The following is a 19,312-nucleotide window of genomic DNA, read 5'->3' on the forward strand; positions in this document are numbered from 1 at the left end:
TGTACCCCATGTGACTTCACTTTCTCCATTAGTTTGCCATGGGGAAGTTCTCCCTGTATTCCATGAGATCTACCCTTGCTAACCAGTCTCCCATGGAGAACCTTGTCTAACGGCTTACTGACATCCATATAGATCACGTCTAACACTCTGCCCTCATCAATCCTCTCTTACTACTTCAAAAATTTCAATCAAGTTTGTGAGACATGATTTCTCATGCACAAAAAGCCATGTTGACTATCCCTAATCAGTCCTTTGGCTTTCCAAATACATGTACATCCTGTCCCTCAGGATTCCCTCCAACAGCTTGCCCACCACCGAGGTCAAGCTCACTGGTCTATAGTTCCCTGGCTTTCCAGGGAGTGGAATGGGATGATGGGTTAGCTCAGTGGGCTAATGTAGAGTGATACCAACAGCGCAAGTTCAGTTGCACACAATATGAGGGTATAGTAAAAGATTCGCCTTCTCAGCCCCTAGTAAGAGTGTCATTTTACCTTCTATATATTTTGTAGCTCAGGGCCTCGTGGGTGAACTGTTGCCTTCTGTATATTTAGACAACACGTTCGGACCTTGTACAGATGTTTTTCTAACACAAAAGCAGAATAAAGAAATAGATTATGTAATTCAGTGTGAGGTAGTATGTTTCGGAGAAAATAAAATTAGCACTGGATTTTGTTTCAACAGGAAGATTGAAAATTATGGAAGGGGAGATCGATCCGGAAGTTAAAAATATGCAATTCCCTTAAAGGCTTCATCTAATGACACTTTGTCTTTAAAACATATGTCGCAGTAGTGTTTTAGTGACATGGAGTACGCATACTTAAAGAAATAATAAATATATACACGTAATAATTTGACTAGACTTAGCATACTGTAGTACTAATCCACCTCCCCCTACAAAGGGTCCTGAATCAATAGTGTAACATCGATCAACAGTTTGAGGATATACCCAGCTGAGGACTTGAGTTCAGAGGAGAACTGGGGCAGCCCCGATCTCAAACAGAGGAGAGGAAGAAGAAACTAACCAGAGCAAATCCAACACCATACAGGACAACAGGAAAAATCAACACTCATGGTCCGCAGCAGAGCCCAGTTACGGAGGAGAACAAGACAAGCCCGCGTTCGATTCTAGGGATGAGCTCCAGACCCTGTGTCCCAGCTCGGTTGATGAGGATACGTGGAGGTGGGCTTTGGGGCTGACAGAGCAGGATATTCCCATGGAAGGGAAGCAGGATAGGACTTTGGTATTAGCGAGTTTTGTTTTCTTCTCACTCACCCATCAGTTAGTAACTACTCACTGATTTTTAAACCCACTGTATCAGGTCTGGGATGCAAGGGTTCAAGTTAACTGTCAGACAAGTCTCTGACATCCAATTGGAATCTATAATTGTCAGGTTGATAACAAGCAAAATGAACATTTCAATGAAATTAGAGTTTTCTTTGCCGTTGAAGTGTCTGCCTCCTGTGTTTTTCATCACGCTACATAAGCAAACAGTCAGAACCCGGGAGCTGGTGAGAAGGAAATAAGGCAGCACTCCTTAAACTAGGGAGCATACAGCACTGGAGTTCCACAGTAATGTGAATGGTTTTGAGAAACTGGGACCAGGTCTGCAGAAGCTGCCTCCTACCCTTGACCCAAACTTGAGAATGTCATCCGACCAGCAACCTACAACATCACAATAACCAGAAGTCGGGCAATTTGCTGCATCGTCCACAGAATAGCGGTGTCACATACCGGGCAGAACTTCCAGCATCAGAATTACTGACGGTCGAATGGAAATGATGTCCTTTTGGTAGTGATGTATGGTTGGCCTATGGCAGAGGTATCAAGAAGTTACAACATAGAGGAGATTTAACCTATCTTGTCATACCATGGGAGAGAACATTATGATTATAATGTAGTAGATTCAGGACATTTTATATTAGCATACTCTGTTCAAAATAACTATCATTTAAATGTAGTCTAGTGTTCGAAGATGCAGTACGATGAAGGTCATATTATCTATTTTCTATTTTCATTGATTTTTTCACTTAGTTTTCACTACTTAAAAAATACCTTGAACATCAACACTAAAATTTTTAAATCAGTTTTTTTGTTAAAGTTCTCTGCATAATTGAAGTGTTTTCAACACTAATGGACTTAAATGAGCAGATAAGTAGTGCTAAAAATATATCGGATAAAACATTAATCTGTCATCCTTATCCTGGATACGACTGATGTAAACTGAGGTTCGGCCAATCCCTGGAGAGAGAATTCAGTTCGAGCTGATTATTGCTGCCTTCAATAACTTGCGATCATCGCTGACGGGACAGTCCTCAAGTTAAACATTGCTGTTGCAAAATAAAACCATAGAAACTTGCAGCATGGGACATTTGGTCTAGCGTACCCATATGCTGGTTCCTTCAACGAACGGGATGTTTCTTGTACCACCTTTCTGGCCGCAACAATTTACTGAATCAGTGAGAATCTTGTTTCTGAGCAGTTTTGTTTCCCATTTGAACTGGTTGATGACAAATATTTTAAGTTGGTCAACCATACAACTTCTGTAACAGCTGAGGTTACTATGAGGGACTTCCCTTCTCACCATTGCCCTTTGCCAGAGGTTTGGAGACCCTGAGGTAAAACCCACCACCAATTGTCTCACTGTCATGAGAACAGCCCTAACCTCCTCTGGGACGACAGCGACTTTACCAAACATTTGAAAACTTTTTTGACCTAAACTACACAAAAAAAAACATAAAAGTCAAACAGCTTAGAGATATTCTTCAAGTGAGAAAAGAGCAGCCCAAGCTTGCTACTCATGACAGGTTAGGCAGGCGGGTGGGCCAGGTGTTCTGAATGGCTCTTATTTCTAGAGGTGAAGATATACTTGATTATAAAAGAAATGAACACGTAACCTTTGGATCGGATTGCGTTCAACTGTTTACACCATGTACTCATTGAAATGCCAAAGTACACAGCTGTCCTGCAAAGTCAATTCCTAAGGCTGTGCTGCAGTTACCATTTTAAAACTGGTTATGGGATCAGACTATTGCTGGCAAGACCAGCATTTACTGTTCATCCTCAATTATTCTGGAGAATGTGGATGGTCTTGAATTGCTCTAGATACATCTGGAGTGTTATTAGGCAGTTCACCTGATAAAATTCATTTCACCATCTACCTAAAGTCTCATTCAAAAGATGCAAAAAGCTAAGATGCCTTGAGCATCTCGTAAGGGCCTAATAAATGATCCATTCCTGGTTATTTGGAATCACAAGTTGCTCCAATATTCAGTGTGATCACATCTGACCTACTGCATCAACTCCACTGCCCTGGCTGCTTTCCATTTTCCTCAATTTGTTGAAGTAATTAAAATTCTGCCCAACTCAAACACTTCTTTTGGGATTTAACTTTTGCCACTAGACATTTTTGGATGCCACAATTTTCTATTGTTATCACTTTTCCTTTCATTGTTGCTGCCCATCTATCCCTTATTTTTATTTATAATTGTTTTTCCACTACTCTCTCATGCAAGTCCCTGCACATCATTAATTAGAAGTTTTTCTGGTGCTTTCTATTCTATTACATGTTCCTCATATTTACTGCTGCCTGCCTCTTTTTTTCATTCCATATCATGCTGCTGTGTGCTGTCCTAGCAGAGATCTCGGGAAAACTTTGAGCTCAAAACTTCTGGCAGCAAAATAAATATCCTATACTGGTGCTGGTATCATATTTTACACTAGTAAAAAGATGATCAGGACTTAGGTGATTTATTTTCTGTTTGTATCAAAGGATATGAGAATAAGGCAGGCTCATGGGACTGGAAGCACTCTCGATGTGCAAGGTAAACTTAAATGCTGATTACAAGAGTAGGCTACTTGGCCTTTTGAGTCTGCACTGCCATTCCTGTGCAACCTTTTCATCCCCTTGGTAATCATAAATCTCTAACTCTGCTTTAAAAAACATTTAAAGGTTCCGCACCCACGGCTTTATGAAGGGAACTCCAAAGACTCTCAGAAATAATGTTTAATGGGCACTGCACTTAAAAACACATTTTAAAATGATGACCTCTTGTTCTATATTTTCCAAGAGGAACATCCTTTCAACATCCACCCAGTCAAGTTTCCTCAGGATCTTAATGTTTTAATTAAGTCACCTGATTCTTCTAAATGCCTCAAGATACAGGCCTAGCCGGTCTAGTCTTTACTCCTGTCAATACGCTCATTCCAGGCATTAGTCTAGTAAGCCTTTTCTGAACTGCTTCCAATGTGTTAATATCCTCCAACTATGATGACTGAAATAACACATTAAGTCCAATGTTCCAGTAATATTGGAATTAGTTTTTATGGTGTCCATAAAAAAACAAATAAAGGAAGAAAGGTATTGCATTCAGTCTTAGGCGCATTAATACAAATCCCTGTTGTATGTATTATACTGCAGCTTTGTTACACATTGCTGTACTTCATTTCACAACTCTTATCAGTGGTAGGATGGACTTTTACCTTTTACTGTGAATTGCCTGTAAAACAATTTCATTTTTTATTGTTATTTGGAAAGGGGTGGGGAATGGGCAAGACCTACATGGTAAATGAGTAGCAGCAGGGATAGGGGCTGGAGTTGAGTCTTGAGATTAGATACTAACAACCACGTTTCAATGCGATCAATCATTCATCGCCTGCAGATTCACTGCTGCGTATATGTACTTCAAGTTTGCCTTTTGAAGGAAACTTTTTTTAAAAAAAAATTTTACTATTGAGTATGCATTAGAGCCATGATTTACAGGAACACTGTCTTTCCTTTGAGGAGGTTTTGAATTGCTGAAAATAGGCAACTGACTACCAAAGAAGAGACTGTGATGTTGAGATGATGTACTGGGATAGCTGGGTCCCATATGTTAAGGGGCTTGTGTGTAGAGAACTTATACAAATTGGAAATCAGATTGATTGATTGAAACCAACATTAGAAGTCATGAGGTTTGGCATTATACTAGGGCATATCAGAAATAGCAATTCTCACACAAAAATATAGTTGCTTAAACCCCAAACAAAATGAAATCAAAATGATACAAGCCACAATTCAGACATCTGCTTGGTCCCTAGTTACATTCAGTTGGTATAACGCTCATTGAAGGGACCATTACTTTTCCAATGCTTAAACAGAAAACATATGATAATTACAATGACTTTCATTTGAGAGGCATCGAAGTCAGAACTAAAATTGAAGAGAATAATTTGTTAAACATATGTATAACTTTAGTTTTACTATACTGTACAAAAGGAATGGACAGAAACTGAAGAAAGCAAAGAAAAATTAAATGGGTGACAACAGAAATGAGGGCATAAACCTAAAAAGACTGCAAGGACGGAGACCAAAAGAATACTCAATCAAAAATGTTAAAAGTGTCTTTCTGTAAGCTGGGGGGAGGGGGGGGGGGGGGGGGGGGGGGGGAAGGATGGTGCTAGGATTACATTTAAAAAGAACTTATTTTTAAAAAGAGAATATATAAAGATACATACAGGAAAGCAAGGTTTACCAAACTGCACAACACACAACTGTAATAGACCTGCTGAGACGGCTGAGTGAGGGACATGGGTTTTAAAGGGTGCAACAGTCTTTTGCAAATTTTATACTAGGGATTAGTACAGTTCTCTTTGGTAAATTAAGATTTCAATAATATAGTTGCCAGACAAAATTTACATTTAGCAGGAATAGTGAAAAAGTTGCTATATGTATGGTGCAGGGTTTACATTTTGAAAAGGTTAATCAACTATTACAATACTTGAATAGTCTTTTTGATGTTAATAGCTCCCTTCATAATCCTCAACACTCACTTGTAAGCTACAGGCACCAATGTGAATGATTGGAATCTTACTATCAACAAATGAGCCAACAAATTATCTTGGCTTTTTATTGATGTCTTAACATAGAATTACATCAGCTTCCATTTCGAATTGCATGCAAATACTAATGAATGATCTCAAACCAAAATATTAATATATATTTTCTATTTTCAAGTGGTATATACTTCAGTAATTCCTATTTTTATGAATTCCATTTGACGACTTTCCGGTATCTCTCAAAAATCTCATTGTTAACCAGTTTCATTGAAGAAACATTGAAGCCACCTTCTACAAAATACATCAAACTACAGTTTGTGCATGTTTCAGGATGATCAAAAATAGATTTTCATTTGCTAGTGTCCTCACAAGGTCATTTTTAAAAAATTAAAGATCCAATTCTCCAGAAGAAAAGAAGTGTTTGCATAGCCATTTAATTCCAGAAATGGACAAACTCCCATAGACCTTTGCAAGGCTCCAGGTTTGAAAGAGAAAACTTTTTATTTTAAGAAAGTGTAGTACAAACTAACATAGGAACAAACTAACAAAAAAAAAAATCAGTGAAAGTTCTTCATTTCATTAAAACTGCAAAATAACTACAACTGAAGGAAGTTGTCATGCCTGAAACTTCAACCATTTCTTTCCACTAGGTGCTGTCTGACCAGCTGAGTACTTGCAGCACTTTGTTAAATTTCAGATGTCTAACAACTGCAGTGTTTCACTTCTAGGATGTTGTATGCTATACTTCTCCTGGATACAGAAGATGAAGGGGGTGGGCTAATTACAGTGTTAAGGTGATCAAAGAAATTGATACAGTTGGAAATCTTTATACTGGTGGGCTAGTTCAGATAAGTAGGTATAACCTTCAAATTAAAGCTAAGCCAGGCAGGGGAGAGGTAAGAAAATATTTCTTCAAACAATGAGTAGTGAAAGTCTAAAATTCTTTTCCTGTCGATGCTAGATCTTTGTCAGGCGTGCAAATGCAGAGTTATTAAACTAGGGTGACTGCAGACATAAATCAGCCATGATCTAATGGAATGATGGAAAGTAGTTCAAGGGGTTTACTCGTTTTCTTCTGAAAAGTGTAACTGCTGTCAGCTGAACCATCCTGACATAAACGCTCGCCACACTTGTCAGATCATCCTCATAATGCAAACTCGTTACCCTGATTTAAAAGATCTAAAATTTGCAAAGAAATTTTAAATCATTTTAGACAATTGCTTATGCTGCTCATACACAAATAACATTCTCTACTTTAAAAAAATCAAGAACTAAAAATATGCAATTTGCAGTAATGCAATTGAGCCTTATCACAAGCATGTCATGAGGTTCCAGGTAAATGCCTTCTGAATAACAGCAATTTATTGTTCTTTTTGCAGCAGTACGTCACCTTATTCTGGTGAATTTCGGATTTAAAACCTGTATAATGAAAACATGTGTCACAAAGAAACAAACAATTGAAAAATTCTACAATGATAATAAAACTTATAAAACTATGAAAGGGAACTTCCAAAAACGACTGAACCACCAGAGAGTTTCCTTCATAATTCTCACAGGATTATTGAGGATTTAACTGAAATCCATTTTGCAATAAAAATTTTGAATAGTTTAGAAAACAACCCACATGGATCACTGAAAGGTGTACTATCTTGCTGGAGTATTATAAACTAAAACACTCAATCATGGTCCAACTACACACTTCACAGACTATTCTATAAAATATTTAAGTACAATGAGCAAAGAAAAATGCTTGGTTTCCTAAAGGCACACTACTTCAGTAGTTCACTACATGTTGATCCATAGTTTCATGCGACCAATGAGGAGTTGCAGGTCAGCAAATCAAAGCTATAATGCTTTAGCCCTTCCTGCAGCCATAAGCCTCAGTGTTATGAACATTGCTTCTCTTCAAGAAATGTTGGCTCAAGGAATCATTCCTTATTTTGTGCATTCCAGTTTCAACTTGCAAATATTCCCTGCACCTATAGTTGGCAAATTTTATGCGCTATATTAAAATTAAAAATCCCTCAACTTTACAGCACAATTCAAACTTAAATTGTTTTTCTATTTAAATACATTCAAGTTCATAAATGATTACAAAGAGTTCTTGTGTCTCTCTTTTTATATATATATATATATGTCTATGTATATGTATATACTTACAGATTATGTACACTCAGTGCTGTGCCATCTGCCACAAGGTTAATCCTCATGGATCATTGGCTTTAATCAGCCCACTTTGTTGCAAATGCTCAGGTCACATTTTTTGTTAAATAAATGCATCATAAGTATCATTCCAAATCACAAATTGCAGATCAATGTTCTCTCATTGTGCAGAACTGACTAGAGGGTTGACCAGTATTGTACTTTACAGCTTTTAAAACTACACACTAAAATTACCCAGTATTAATAGCATTGTTACAATATAAATTCTGATGCAGTTACATTAACAGACCCCCACGTATCTACAATATTTTTTCATGAGAGCTCATGCTCAAAAACATGTGAAAACATAAAAATCTTGATATTATTACAGTACAGATACAGAAATTAGTATCAATCTCTGCACAATAAATTCAAGTTTAACCCCAACTATCAAAACCAAAAGGACTAAAAATCATTTTAACATTGAAGTCTTTAGTTTAGATCCAAGATATTAAAATTAATTACAGATTTTTCATTGAGATTATATTACTGGGTATGTTTCATACTAAAGACTGTTGATCATATGACTCTGTACCTGCATTTCTATTGACAGCATAAAGCATTACAGAGTATAAGCTAGTCTCAGTCACAGAAACACCTTAAATAGTGTATTTCAGAAATTCCAAATAACTCTTGACTTAGATTCATGCAGTTTTCAGCATTTTAATGAAGAACAAGAGAAACCGAAATGCTACTGTTCATTTATTGCTGGCTGAAGTGCTCCTTTCTCTGTTAAATAGGATTTCAGAATGTTGTAAATATGTAACTGCTGTTCTGGTTGAAGTACTAACAGCTGCTGCAAGACTTTGCTTGGATTTGGTCCTCTGCAAAAGACCAGAATGAAACAGAAGAACATTAGCCACAGATACTACTATCTTTATAACTGCATTACAATTTAGCATTCAAAACCTTATTGGGAATATTCAGGACAGAGAAAGACAGGAGAATGAAGGATTGTGATGTATTTCCGTCATGTCTCTTTCTTCTTCTGCATGGTGCTACAGGAAGTTGAAATATCGTTGGCATTCATACAACTATCTTTTTTTCTCCCCCTACCAGGTTTCAGAAATGAATGTGGGCTCAAGAATTCTTGAATTTTTAGAAATATTGTGCTCTCTTCTTTCTGCATCAGAAAGTAAGATGTTTTGCTGTGTGTAAAATTAGTCTACTAATCAACCTTTAAAAATAAACTTATGCATGAGTTCTCTCCAAAGGAGTATCCTGACTATGCATAAGAAATGCACTAAGAACATATCTACTCAGAATTCCACACAATCGTGCAATCATGATGGAACTGAAGCAGAGACAGCTGATTATTTAAATGGCCTATCACTGCAAATATGCATGCACAAAGCCAAAAATATAAAATCTTCCCTGTAAAAGTCAGAATAGTATTTTGGAGCTGGACTTTGATAGTTTTGACATGATAGTCAAGTGAAGATATACACACTAGTTAAAATAGGAAATTTTAAGGTTGGTTTTATACCTACATTGTCAATGGCTCAAAAATAAAAATGAAAAATTAGAGTATTTTGGAATCATTCCATTGATTGATTTTGTGGTTGCTGCTGATAGCAAGACTTAAATCATTGCTAATGCATCAATTGTGCGGGTCAGGTTTGAAGGTTAGATATGCATAAATATCCCTTTAACGTAATCAGCAATTTCAGTTAACAGTTCCTCCCTCACGGATTCTGAGTGTAGTATTCAACTCAAGAAATTTTTGCCAATGAACAGATATAACCATGATGGGCACAGAAAAGTAATTTTTAGAAATACAGTTACTGTTGTAACAACAGGCTCAATGAGATCACTCTCATTCTTCTAAACTCCACAAAGTACAGTTCAAATTTATTTAAAATCTCAACTCAAACTAATCCAGCAAACCTTGAAATAATACATCCAATGCAAAAATATCCCTTCAAAAAAATGCTGAGCTGAACTGCATAGAGGCAATTGCATAGCACAAAGAGCAAAGCAGTGGCCTATTCAACCTAACCATTCCAAGCTTGTCTTTATGTTTTGAACTCCTCATTGGATTTACTGTGGATTATTTTAAATCCCAAACATAGAAGTTAGGAGCAGGAGAAGGCCACTGGCAATAATTTTCCAATCTTCCCTCAATTCAGAGATGGTGCCAGGGGATCAGTGAGTTGCAATGATTATATTCTCATTCAAAAAAAGGATGTAAAGGCCGGTCCAGCATTTACAGACTCATGGGTTCAACTTCAATGGAGGGAAACTTCAAGAAAAAATTGTTCAAGATTGAACTAATAGTCACAGGGAGAAATGTGGACTGGACTTAGAAGAGTTTGCGCAGACTTGCTTAGGAAAAATCATGTTTATCCAAAGATAGAGATTTTGAAGAGGAACAGAAAGGTTTGATGAGAGCAAGGGGTGTAGACGTGGTGTACATGGAATTCCCAAAGGTGTTCTATAGAGTGCCACACAAACTTGAGGAAATTATGGTCATGGAAAGAAGGGACAGTAGTAACATGGATATAAAACTGACTGAAGGACACGAAACAGAACGTAGTGGTTAATAGGTATTTTTCAGGCTGGGTAAAGACTTATAGTTGAGGCCCCAGGAGTCAGTAATGGGACTCTCGATTTTCCAGATAAAAATAAACGGGACAATTTCAAAGTGACAACACTTCAGAGAATTGTGAACTGTGAAAAGGACAGTGTAGAACTTCAAAAGGACATTGCCATCTGAGTGGTGTCTGCAGTTAAAGTGATGGCAAGTGATGTGGAAAAGTACAAGGCGATTTGTGTTTGAGCAAAGAACATGGAGAAAGTTTACAAAATAAAGGTTACTCTTCTAAAGAGTGTGCAGGCGCAGAAAGACATGGGTGCATATGCACAAAAATCATTTAAGGTGGTAGGACAGATAGAGCGAGCTGTAAATAAAGCATACAGTATTCTAAAACTTCAGTAAAATGTGCACAGAGGATGCAACACCAGGGAATTTATGATGAACTTACATAAGACACCAGTTAGACTTTAACTGGAATATTGTGTATATTTCTGGGCATCACACAATGGGAAAGCTATGAATGCTTTGGAGAGAGCACAGAAGAGGTTTGCAAGATTGGTACAAGAAATGAGAAACATCAATTATGAGGAAAGATTGGAGAAGAAGTTGTGACCAATTTTCTTGAAGAGGAGAAGGCTATGAGATTTGAGAGGAGTCTTCAAGGGTCTGAACAGAGATGGTAAAATAAACTGTTCTGACTAAGAATCATCCAAAAACCAGAGGGCACAATTTTGAAACAACAACAGGAACTGCTGAAGAAACTCAGCAAGTCTGGTAGCATCTATGGAGAGAAAGAAGAGTCAATATTTCAGATGCAGCAATCCTTCTTCAGAATGGATCGTAGCTCAGGAAAAGGTGGAATACATGCTGATGACAGAGGTGTGGGGAGGGGCAGGTACGTAACAGAGTAAATGATAGGCAGAAGTGGACCCTAGACAGTGAGATATCAGCAGTCAGGCAGACAAAGTGATGGATAATGGTGAGCTGGGGAGAAAGAAAAACAGATAAGGAGGACCATTAATAGGTGAGAAAAGATTGGCTGTGATGATAGGGCCAAGAGTGTGGGGTGGTAAAGGACATAGAAGGTGGTGCTCAGGTCCTACAGTTATTGAACTCTGTGTTCAGTCCTGAAGTCTCCTAGGAGAAAATGAGATATCGTTCTTTCAGCTAGCACTGAGCCTCGCTGATGCACTATAGCAGGCTATCAGTAGCTCATGGTCATTTCTGCCATCAGAATGGAGGTAGTCCACAAAAAAACCATCCAGCCTGGGTTTCACCTCCCCAGTGTAGAGCAGGCCACATTGCGAGCAGCTAATACAGTAGATTAGACTGAATGAATTCCAGGTAAATAATTTTTTTTTTTAACCTAGAAGTTATACATGAAAGCTTGGATAGTGAGAAGTAGACGGGTAAACCAGCAGGTGTAAAACCTTCTGCAATTGCAGGGGAAGGTGCTGTGGGGATGTGGGGAGGTGTTGGGAGTGGAAGAGGAGTGGACCACTGTGGCCCAGAGGGAAAGGTCCCTGCATAAGTCTGACAAGGGACAAAGGGGAAAAACCATGTCTGGTCATGGCATGCTGCTGGAGTATTAGAAATGGAAGCTTATGATCCTTTGGATGTGGATGCCGGCAGAGTGGAAAGTGAGGACCAGGGGACCCCGTTGCTGTTGTAGGAGGGAAGAGAGGAAGTGATGGCAGAGGTGTGAGAAATGAGTCGGACACAGCTAAGGGGCCTGTCAACCACAGTGGTGGGGAACCCTGGGTTGAGTTAAAAAACTGGACATTTCTGAAGCCACCCTGCCGAAGGTGGCATCATCAGAACAATTGCAATGGAGATGGAAAAACTGGAAGAATGGAATGGAATCCTTACAGGAAACAGGGTTTGAGCATATACAGTCCAGGTAACTGTGGGAGTTTGTGATTGATGTCAGTGGCCAGCTTATCCCCAGAAAAGTAAACAGATGTTGAGGGAAGGAAGGGAGGAGTTAGAAATGGACCAGGCGAAGAAAACAGGTTGGAAACTGGAAGAAAAAAATGATAACCTTTTTCAATTGTGGACGAGAGACAGGAAAGCACCACAAATGCTGATGATGTAATTGATATACCAGAGAAACATTTGTGGGGGAGGACCCCAGCAGGATTGGATCAAGTAATGTTCCACAAATCCCACAAAGTGACAAGCATAACTGGGACTTGTGCAGGCACCTGTGCTCACATCCTTGATGTACATAAAGTAAGAAGACTCAAAGGAAAAATTGTTCAAAGCGAGGACAAACTCAACAGGGTGGGGGTGGGGGGAGGGGGGGGAGGAAGAGGGCTTTGAATGATGGAGACAATTCAAGGCTTTTTTCCCCAGGAAGAGACACAGATCCCGTGATGGGGGATGGATGTGTAAAAGGCCTGCACTTATTTGGTGAAAAGGTGGTGGCTGGTGCCCACAATCTGGAAACTCTGAAATTGATGTAAAAAGTCAGAAGAATCACAGATGTAAGGGAAAGAGACGAGACAATGGGAGAGTAAGAAAACAAATCGAATTAAACTAAGAGGATTTCACTGGACAAGAGTCAATTCCCTGGCCCACAGACCTCTTCACCAACCTCCACATCCTTGATGTGTGCTGTAAACTGACTGCACTCTTGTTCTCTAAATCCAATAGAGACTTCTTCATCAAACCTGCTGACACTGGTGTTCGCTTACCAACCTCTATATTGTGGAGGCTGAGCACCAGCTCTTGGACAGTTCCTCCTAAGCACCTCTGGACCATATTACCATCACTGAACATCAGGCTGCTGCATCTACGACTGTTACTAATCTCATCTTATCTGGTGATCTCCCCACAACAGCCAACACATTTACAGACCCACAGCACATTACAGCACTTCTATCTTATTCCCAAAATCCATAAACAGGACTATCCGGGAAGACCCATTGTTTCTGCCTGCTCCTGCCCTACGGAACTCACCTGATAAAGCTGGTAATGTAAACATGGACAAAAGTAGCCATCAGATACTGACAATCAAAACGATCCATAATCCCACCATGTCCTGGAATAGTGTCAGCAAAATCCTGCAGAAAATACATGTCAAACTTCACAGGCAGAAAAATGTTCCACAAGTGATCACTTCATTCCATTTTAACAAGTTATTCAATTTGTTCAGAGTTCAAATTTTCCTTCATCTTTACATTTTGTGTACTTGTTTTCTAAGATTCTATGTCTTTTTTTTATATACATCATCTTAAAAGTACCAGTCAGACTCCTCTCGCTCCACCCTCCTGCCATTAAACATGATGCGATTAAGACAGGAGAAAGCTAAATAGCTACTACACTACTACCATCAATCAATGTTTATATATCAACCTCAAAAGAGAAACATTTTGCTTTAACTCAGTGTTACTATTCATAGGAACAAGCTTCTTGGAAATTCACAAGATACTGCTTGACAGTTTTAAGCAAATGTTCATTGGTACATAAATGTGTTTCATGGGTGCAACACTGTTACTGAACATGTAAATCTCACAGTTGGTGAATTTTGCAAATTACGTTCATTAAGAGACAAACACAAAAACAAAATGAGAAAATATCTCAGAAAACTAAGTCAAACAGAGATAGAGCTCAATTCTATTCTGGCAGAAATCAAGTTTTGACCACAAAAGGTTTAATTGCTGACAGCCACACAACACTATGAAGTTTGTAAAAGAGGAGAGTTGTTAAGGTGAAAAAACGTAAATTAAGATGAAAGTACTTAATCATCTTCTTGACTTTCAAATCCATACAAAAGTTAAAAGTTATTTTAATCTTCAAAGCTGAATAGTCATTTGAAAGTTTGAATAAATAAGAAAAATAAAACAGTTTATTATTTAAGCATGGTCCTCCTTGAAATCATTAGTTTTAAAAACACTGTACATTACACTGAGCTAAAATAGAAAATTAACACAATGGTGATACTTGCTTTGATTTTGAAAGCTCGTTTGAATCCACTGGCGAAGAAACCTCCAAAAGGCCCAATTAAAGATGCAAACGTAGAAAGAGCGATGCTATGTATCTGAAATGGGTATAGATGCACGGTTTCCTGTGAGCAGGGGGGTGTGGGAGGAAAGTCAGATCACAATTAACTGAACTGCTTGGTCTCAGATTGAAAAACGATTAAGCAGTGGGCAATAGGCTTCCCTGGGTTGGATTAATCAAGGGCACACAGCAGTATGTGTGATAGCCCGCATTTAAAAGTTGTCCTATTGAACATTAAATTCAAGCAACAATTGTTTCGGCAGTGAAATTTTAATACGCAAGAGCATTAAGCAAACTCAATCTCCCTTTCACAAACTTCCTTCCATAGCATATCCAATTATAGACTATTTATAAAATAACATTGCACATATGAGCTGTATAAACTCACTCAGTTTCCACTCTTAGACTATTAAATTTATTTCCTTAACCAAACGTACGCCACTTCCAACCATGCTTTGTCAATGCCATCAACTTCTCCCCCTCTCGACACTGTTTTAAAACGCCCCACATTTGCATCATTCTCAAAACATCATCACATCTGACCAATTTGTCCTCTCCAGGTCCGTATACACATAGGTGCGAACCAAAACATTCTCACCAGGGCGGCACGGTGGCTTAGTGGTAAGCACTGTTGCCTCACAGCGCCAGGGACCCAGGTTTAATTCCCACCTCGGGTGACTGTCTTTGTGGAGTTTGCACATTCTCCCTGTGTCTGTGTGGGTTTCCTGAGTGCTCTGGTTTCTTCCCACAGTCCAAAGATGTGCAGGTCAGGTGAATTGGCCATGCTAAATTGCTCATAGCGTTAGGTGCATTAGTCAGAGGGAAATGGGTCTGGATGGGTTACTCTTCGGAGGGTCCCTGTGGACTGGTTGGGCCAAAGGGCCTGTTTTCACACTAAATAATCTAATCTAATATTTCCTTTTCTCACACATTCCTACTGGAACTTATCCAACTTGATTTCTTTTTTAAAAAGTTGCTCCCAGGCTGAGTGTTTCAGTGGTGAGAGTAGTTTTTATTGCCCAGGACTAATGGCCCTCAACAATGCGGTGACAACCCACCTTAGAATTACTACAATTTACGTGGCAACTGCAGTACAGAGGGAGAGGAAGCTCCACGATTGTGACCTTGTGAAAGTGAAATAATGGCAATATAATTCCAAGTCATGACTTGGCAGCAGCATTGTTCCAATCTGTCTGTTGCCTTTGGCTTTCTTGATGGTAGAAATTACAAGGTTGGAAGGGAAATATTATGAAAGCAGACTCTGAGTTACTGCAGTGAATGTAGATGATACATGCTGCTGTGATTGTGCTAGTACAGGAGGGCTTGAATGGTTAATGTGGTGGATGGGGTGCCAATCAAGTGGGCTTGACCTAAACGGTGTTGAGGTTCTTGAGAAATCACAAGGTTAGTTACTCATAGCAGAAGCTCCAGCATTTAATCTACACTGCTTCTACAGTATTTTTTATGGTTGGCCCAGCTAAGATTCTGGCCAATGGTAACTTCCAGGATGCTGATGATGCAAGATTCAGCATTAGTAATGTCATTATGAGTCAAGGGGAGATGGTTATTGACTAGCTGAGCTTTTCCAACCATTTCTATTTTAGTCCCTGATTTACAGCATCTGCAGTTCTTTCAGTTTTTTTTAAACTGACTCGCACTTGTTTGACATGTAGGTCACTTGTCCATTTTCTGCCCAAGCCTGAACATTGTCCAAATCTTGCTTTGGCAGTTACAGCCTCAGTATGTAAAAAGAGTCACAAATAGAATTCAGCACCACAATCATCAAAAAACATCTCCAATTCACCATATTATTATTTAGCTAATAGAATCTTTTGAACCTGAGATAACTGAACCCAAACTTTTACTATCTTCCTTAATACTTGGTATGACTCCAAACACAGGAAAACTATTCCACTGAGTCCCACCAACTTCTGTTTGGACTCTTTGGTGTGACTATTGGTCAAATGCCGCCTTGGTGTTAAGGACAGTCATTGTCAACTGACCCCTGAAATTCAGTTCTTTTGTCCATGTTTGGACTGTTACGCCTCACAGGGATAGAGCGTTGGAAATCAAACCCTGCTACTCCCAGAGTTGTCACCAAAGTAAAGATTTTAATAAGAACACAAAATTCCCCCATTTACATGTTTTCTGAAGATCCAGGTTGTGAAAAAGCATGGAGAGGTTTCTACACTTAACAAGAATTACTATTTATTATAAATAAATAATTTGTAGCAACAAGTAAATAGTATGAACCATCGTTTTTACGTATGTAGAACTCCACTAGTTATAAACTCCCACTTTTACACACCCACCCACCGGAAAAAAATAAACATAGGTTTTGTAGATGGAGGGAACAACTAGGGATGTAGTTGAGTGGTCTCTGAGCACATGATCTGCTGAGATGCTGTTGTCAATCAGAACATGGTTTCAATCTTCCTTCTCTGGATACTTGTATTGGTTTATAGGAAGTGTAGGGTGGCTGACTCACACTTTAGGTTAGAGGCCATTTCACAACTTAAAGCAACTGCTGGAGGAAGAATAAACTGGTTTTCTTTCTGCTTAAAGTGGGTTTTACTGCAAGGAACAGAAAGTTCCTGAGCTGCTGGAAACCTGATGGCTTCTCACTATCATGTTCACATCCCCAGGCTGTTCAGCTGCCTGAAGAACCAATCACATAGTTGCTGGCAGACAGAGCACTTTTTTGATATTAATAACTGGATACAAGACTACATTACAATCAGGTGCTTGCTGCTAGTTGAATCATCTTTTGTACATATCCTTGGCCTCAGCTCATCTGCATCTTCTCCTACTAGTGCTTAAACCAACAGCTGTGTAAAACAGTGCTTATGAGTAATCATTTAGCAATCCCTGCTTTTTTTTAAAAAAAAACAGTTTATCCCATTCCAGTCCGCAATTAAACATACAGAAAAATAAAAATACAAATACAGAGTATTTACAAGACCAAGACAGTTGGGATTTGGAGCCAGATTTCCTAACTAAAATCCAGATTGAACATCAATGAGCAGGCTACTGTTGAGATTACCATTCAGGACACCTTGCATCACTTCAAATCCGTCAAAGGGCCTTGAAACATTGTCTCTGTGTTCCGCTCTACAGATATTGAGCTTTTCAAACACTTTGATTTTTCCTTCTATCATTTCATTTGACTGAAAGCAAGATTGATGAAAGATACTTGGCCAGAATATAAATTTTCTGATTTTTGTGGACAAGACATATCCGGGCAAATTTCCACTTTACTGATTCATCCAAAACATTGAGATTCAAGAATAATTACTTTTCACTGTGATCAACTGCTCACAATCTCTAGTTTCCTGGACATTAACAACTTCCATTTCTCGTGAGAGTCCATCTCTGTGTATAGGACTCTCATTTTTCCACTCGAGTTTTCCAATATAACTGTCACATATCTCAAACATATTTTACTCCTGTAACATAGTCAGCTTATTCATCATATTTAACATTCTGCTTATTACTAAAGTAGGTCATAATCACACAGATTCCACTATACTTTAAGAACACTCAAACCTGTGTCTCAACAAATCAACTGGTTTTTCAACATCAAATCTTTGAAGAGTTGATTTTTCTTTTTCTGCTCAACATCAACACAACTACGTTTCGCTGTTTGATTCCTGCCTCCACATGGTTCTGGGTTCCATTTCATCGATTTCCCAGAATTCATGGTCATGATAAATTCTGTGGCCCATAAATTTGACAATCTGTTTAACCCTAAAATTAGCTTTCTGTCTACGTGATATCTGTAATCATAATCTGTTTTGCACATATTCATCTCTATCTTGGTCAGTGCTATTTCAATTATGCCCTGATCATCCCTCCATTCATCCTTTGAGGCACACTACATATTTAAAGCATCGCTAGAAGCAGCTGTAAACTTTTACAAAAACGACATTCCTCACCCATCCAAGAATAGACTGAAGTACAGATGGGAGTGTGTATTCCTGCAGATGGAACAAAGCTGAAGGTTCACAGTCAACTATAAAGCTGTTAGTTTCACTGCTGTATTCCACTGGACATACAAAGTAATTGTATCTTGACAATGCATAGGAAAACTGGAAAAGAAAAATGAAAAACAAATTGTTCAAAATATTTTTGAAGAACAATTGGACTTCTTTAAATAATTTTTTTCCAAAATTACATGGATGTTACCGAACTATAAATAGTAAATTCAAACTTTTAAATTTTGGTTTGTGTATCTGTGGATGCTTGGTAACTTGGAGTCCATGCACAACAAAAAAATGGATTTGTGGGTTAGATCATTATAATGTGAGTTAGATCATTATAATGTGAATCACCCATCTCTACTTTCTATAAAAATATGAAATGAGAAACACTCAACATACCAGAAATCCAAACACAACAGTTGCAAAGAAACCACCAATGAAACCTTCCCAAGTCTTCTTTGGAGACAACTGTAAAATGGAATAGATTAAACTCGGTACGTCATCTGTTATAAATATATTTAATTTCAAATGCCCCCAAAGTGCCTGAAAATATTATACAATGGACTGAATCTTTCACCCAATGCTGACTGCCATTATGATGGAGGCTGAAATATTGCACCATTGCCCTGGTCTCATTATTCTGTGGGTCACAGCACAAAAGTACTTTTCTAAGTTACCAAGATGATCGATTAAATTTCTTATCCAAATTAACTGAAGCAAAAAGATCAACTAGGTTTCTTAATGAACATACCAATTTGTTATCAAAACAAGACT

The 19,312-nt window shown here is 38.5% G+C and overlaps 1 protein-coding gene across 2 annotated transcripts in view; it reads right to left on the reverse strand.

The window, feature by feature from the left end:
* Nucleotides 1-8,406: 8,406 nt before the first annotated feature.
* cds1 (CDP-diacylglycerol synthase (phosphatidate cytidylyltransferase) 1) overlaps nucleotides 8,407-19,312 on the reverse strand; it is a 126,861-nt gene continuing 115,955 nt past the window's right edge. For both annotated transcript variants that reach the window (XM_060832082.1, XM_060832090.1), the window contains 5 exons: nucleotides 18,938-19,006; nucleotides 18,494-18,646; nucleotides 14,503-14,622; nucleotides 13,515-13,618; nucleotides 8,407-8,841 (listed from right to left, as the gene is read on the reverse strand). In XM_060832082.1, coding sequence (XP_060688065.1) covers nucleotides 8,709-8,841; nucleotides 13,515-13,618; nucleotides 14,503-14,622; nucleotides 18,494-18,646; nucleotides 18,938-19,006 — 579 coding nt within the window. In that variant the 3' untranslated portion in view covers nucleotides 8,407-8,708. The remainder of the gene's footprint in view (nucleotides 8,842-13,514; nucleotides 13,619-14,502; nucleotides 14,623-18,493; nucleotides 18,647-18,937; nucleotides 19,007-19,312) is intronic.

This window comes from Hemiscyllium ocellatum, chromosome 1, assembly GCF_020745735.1.
Source record: "Hemiscyllium ocellatum isolate sHemOce1 chromosome 1, sHemOce1.pat.X.cur, whole genome shotgun sequence".
Taxonomy (NCBI): domain Eukaryota; kingdom Metazoa; phylum Chordata; class Chondrichthyes; order Orectolobiformes; family Hemiscylliidae; genus Hemiscyllium; species Hemiscyllium ocellatum.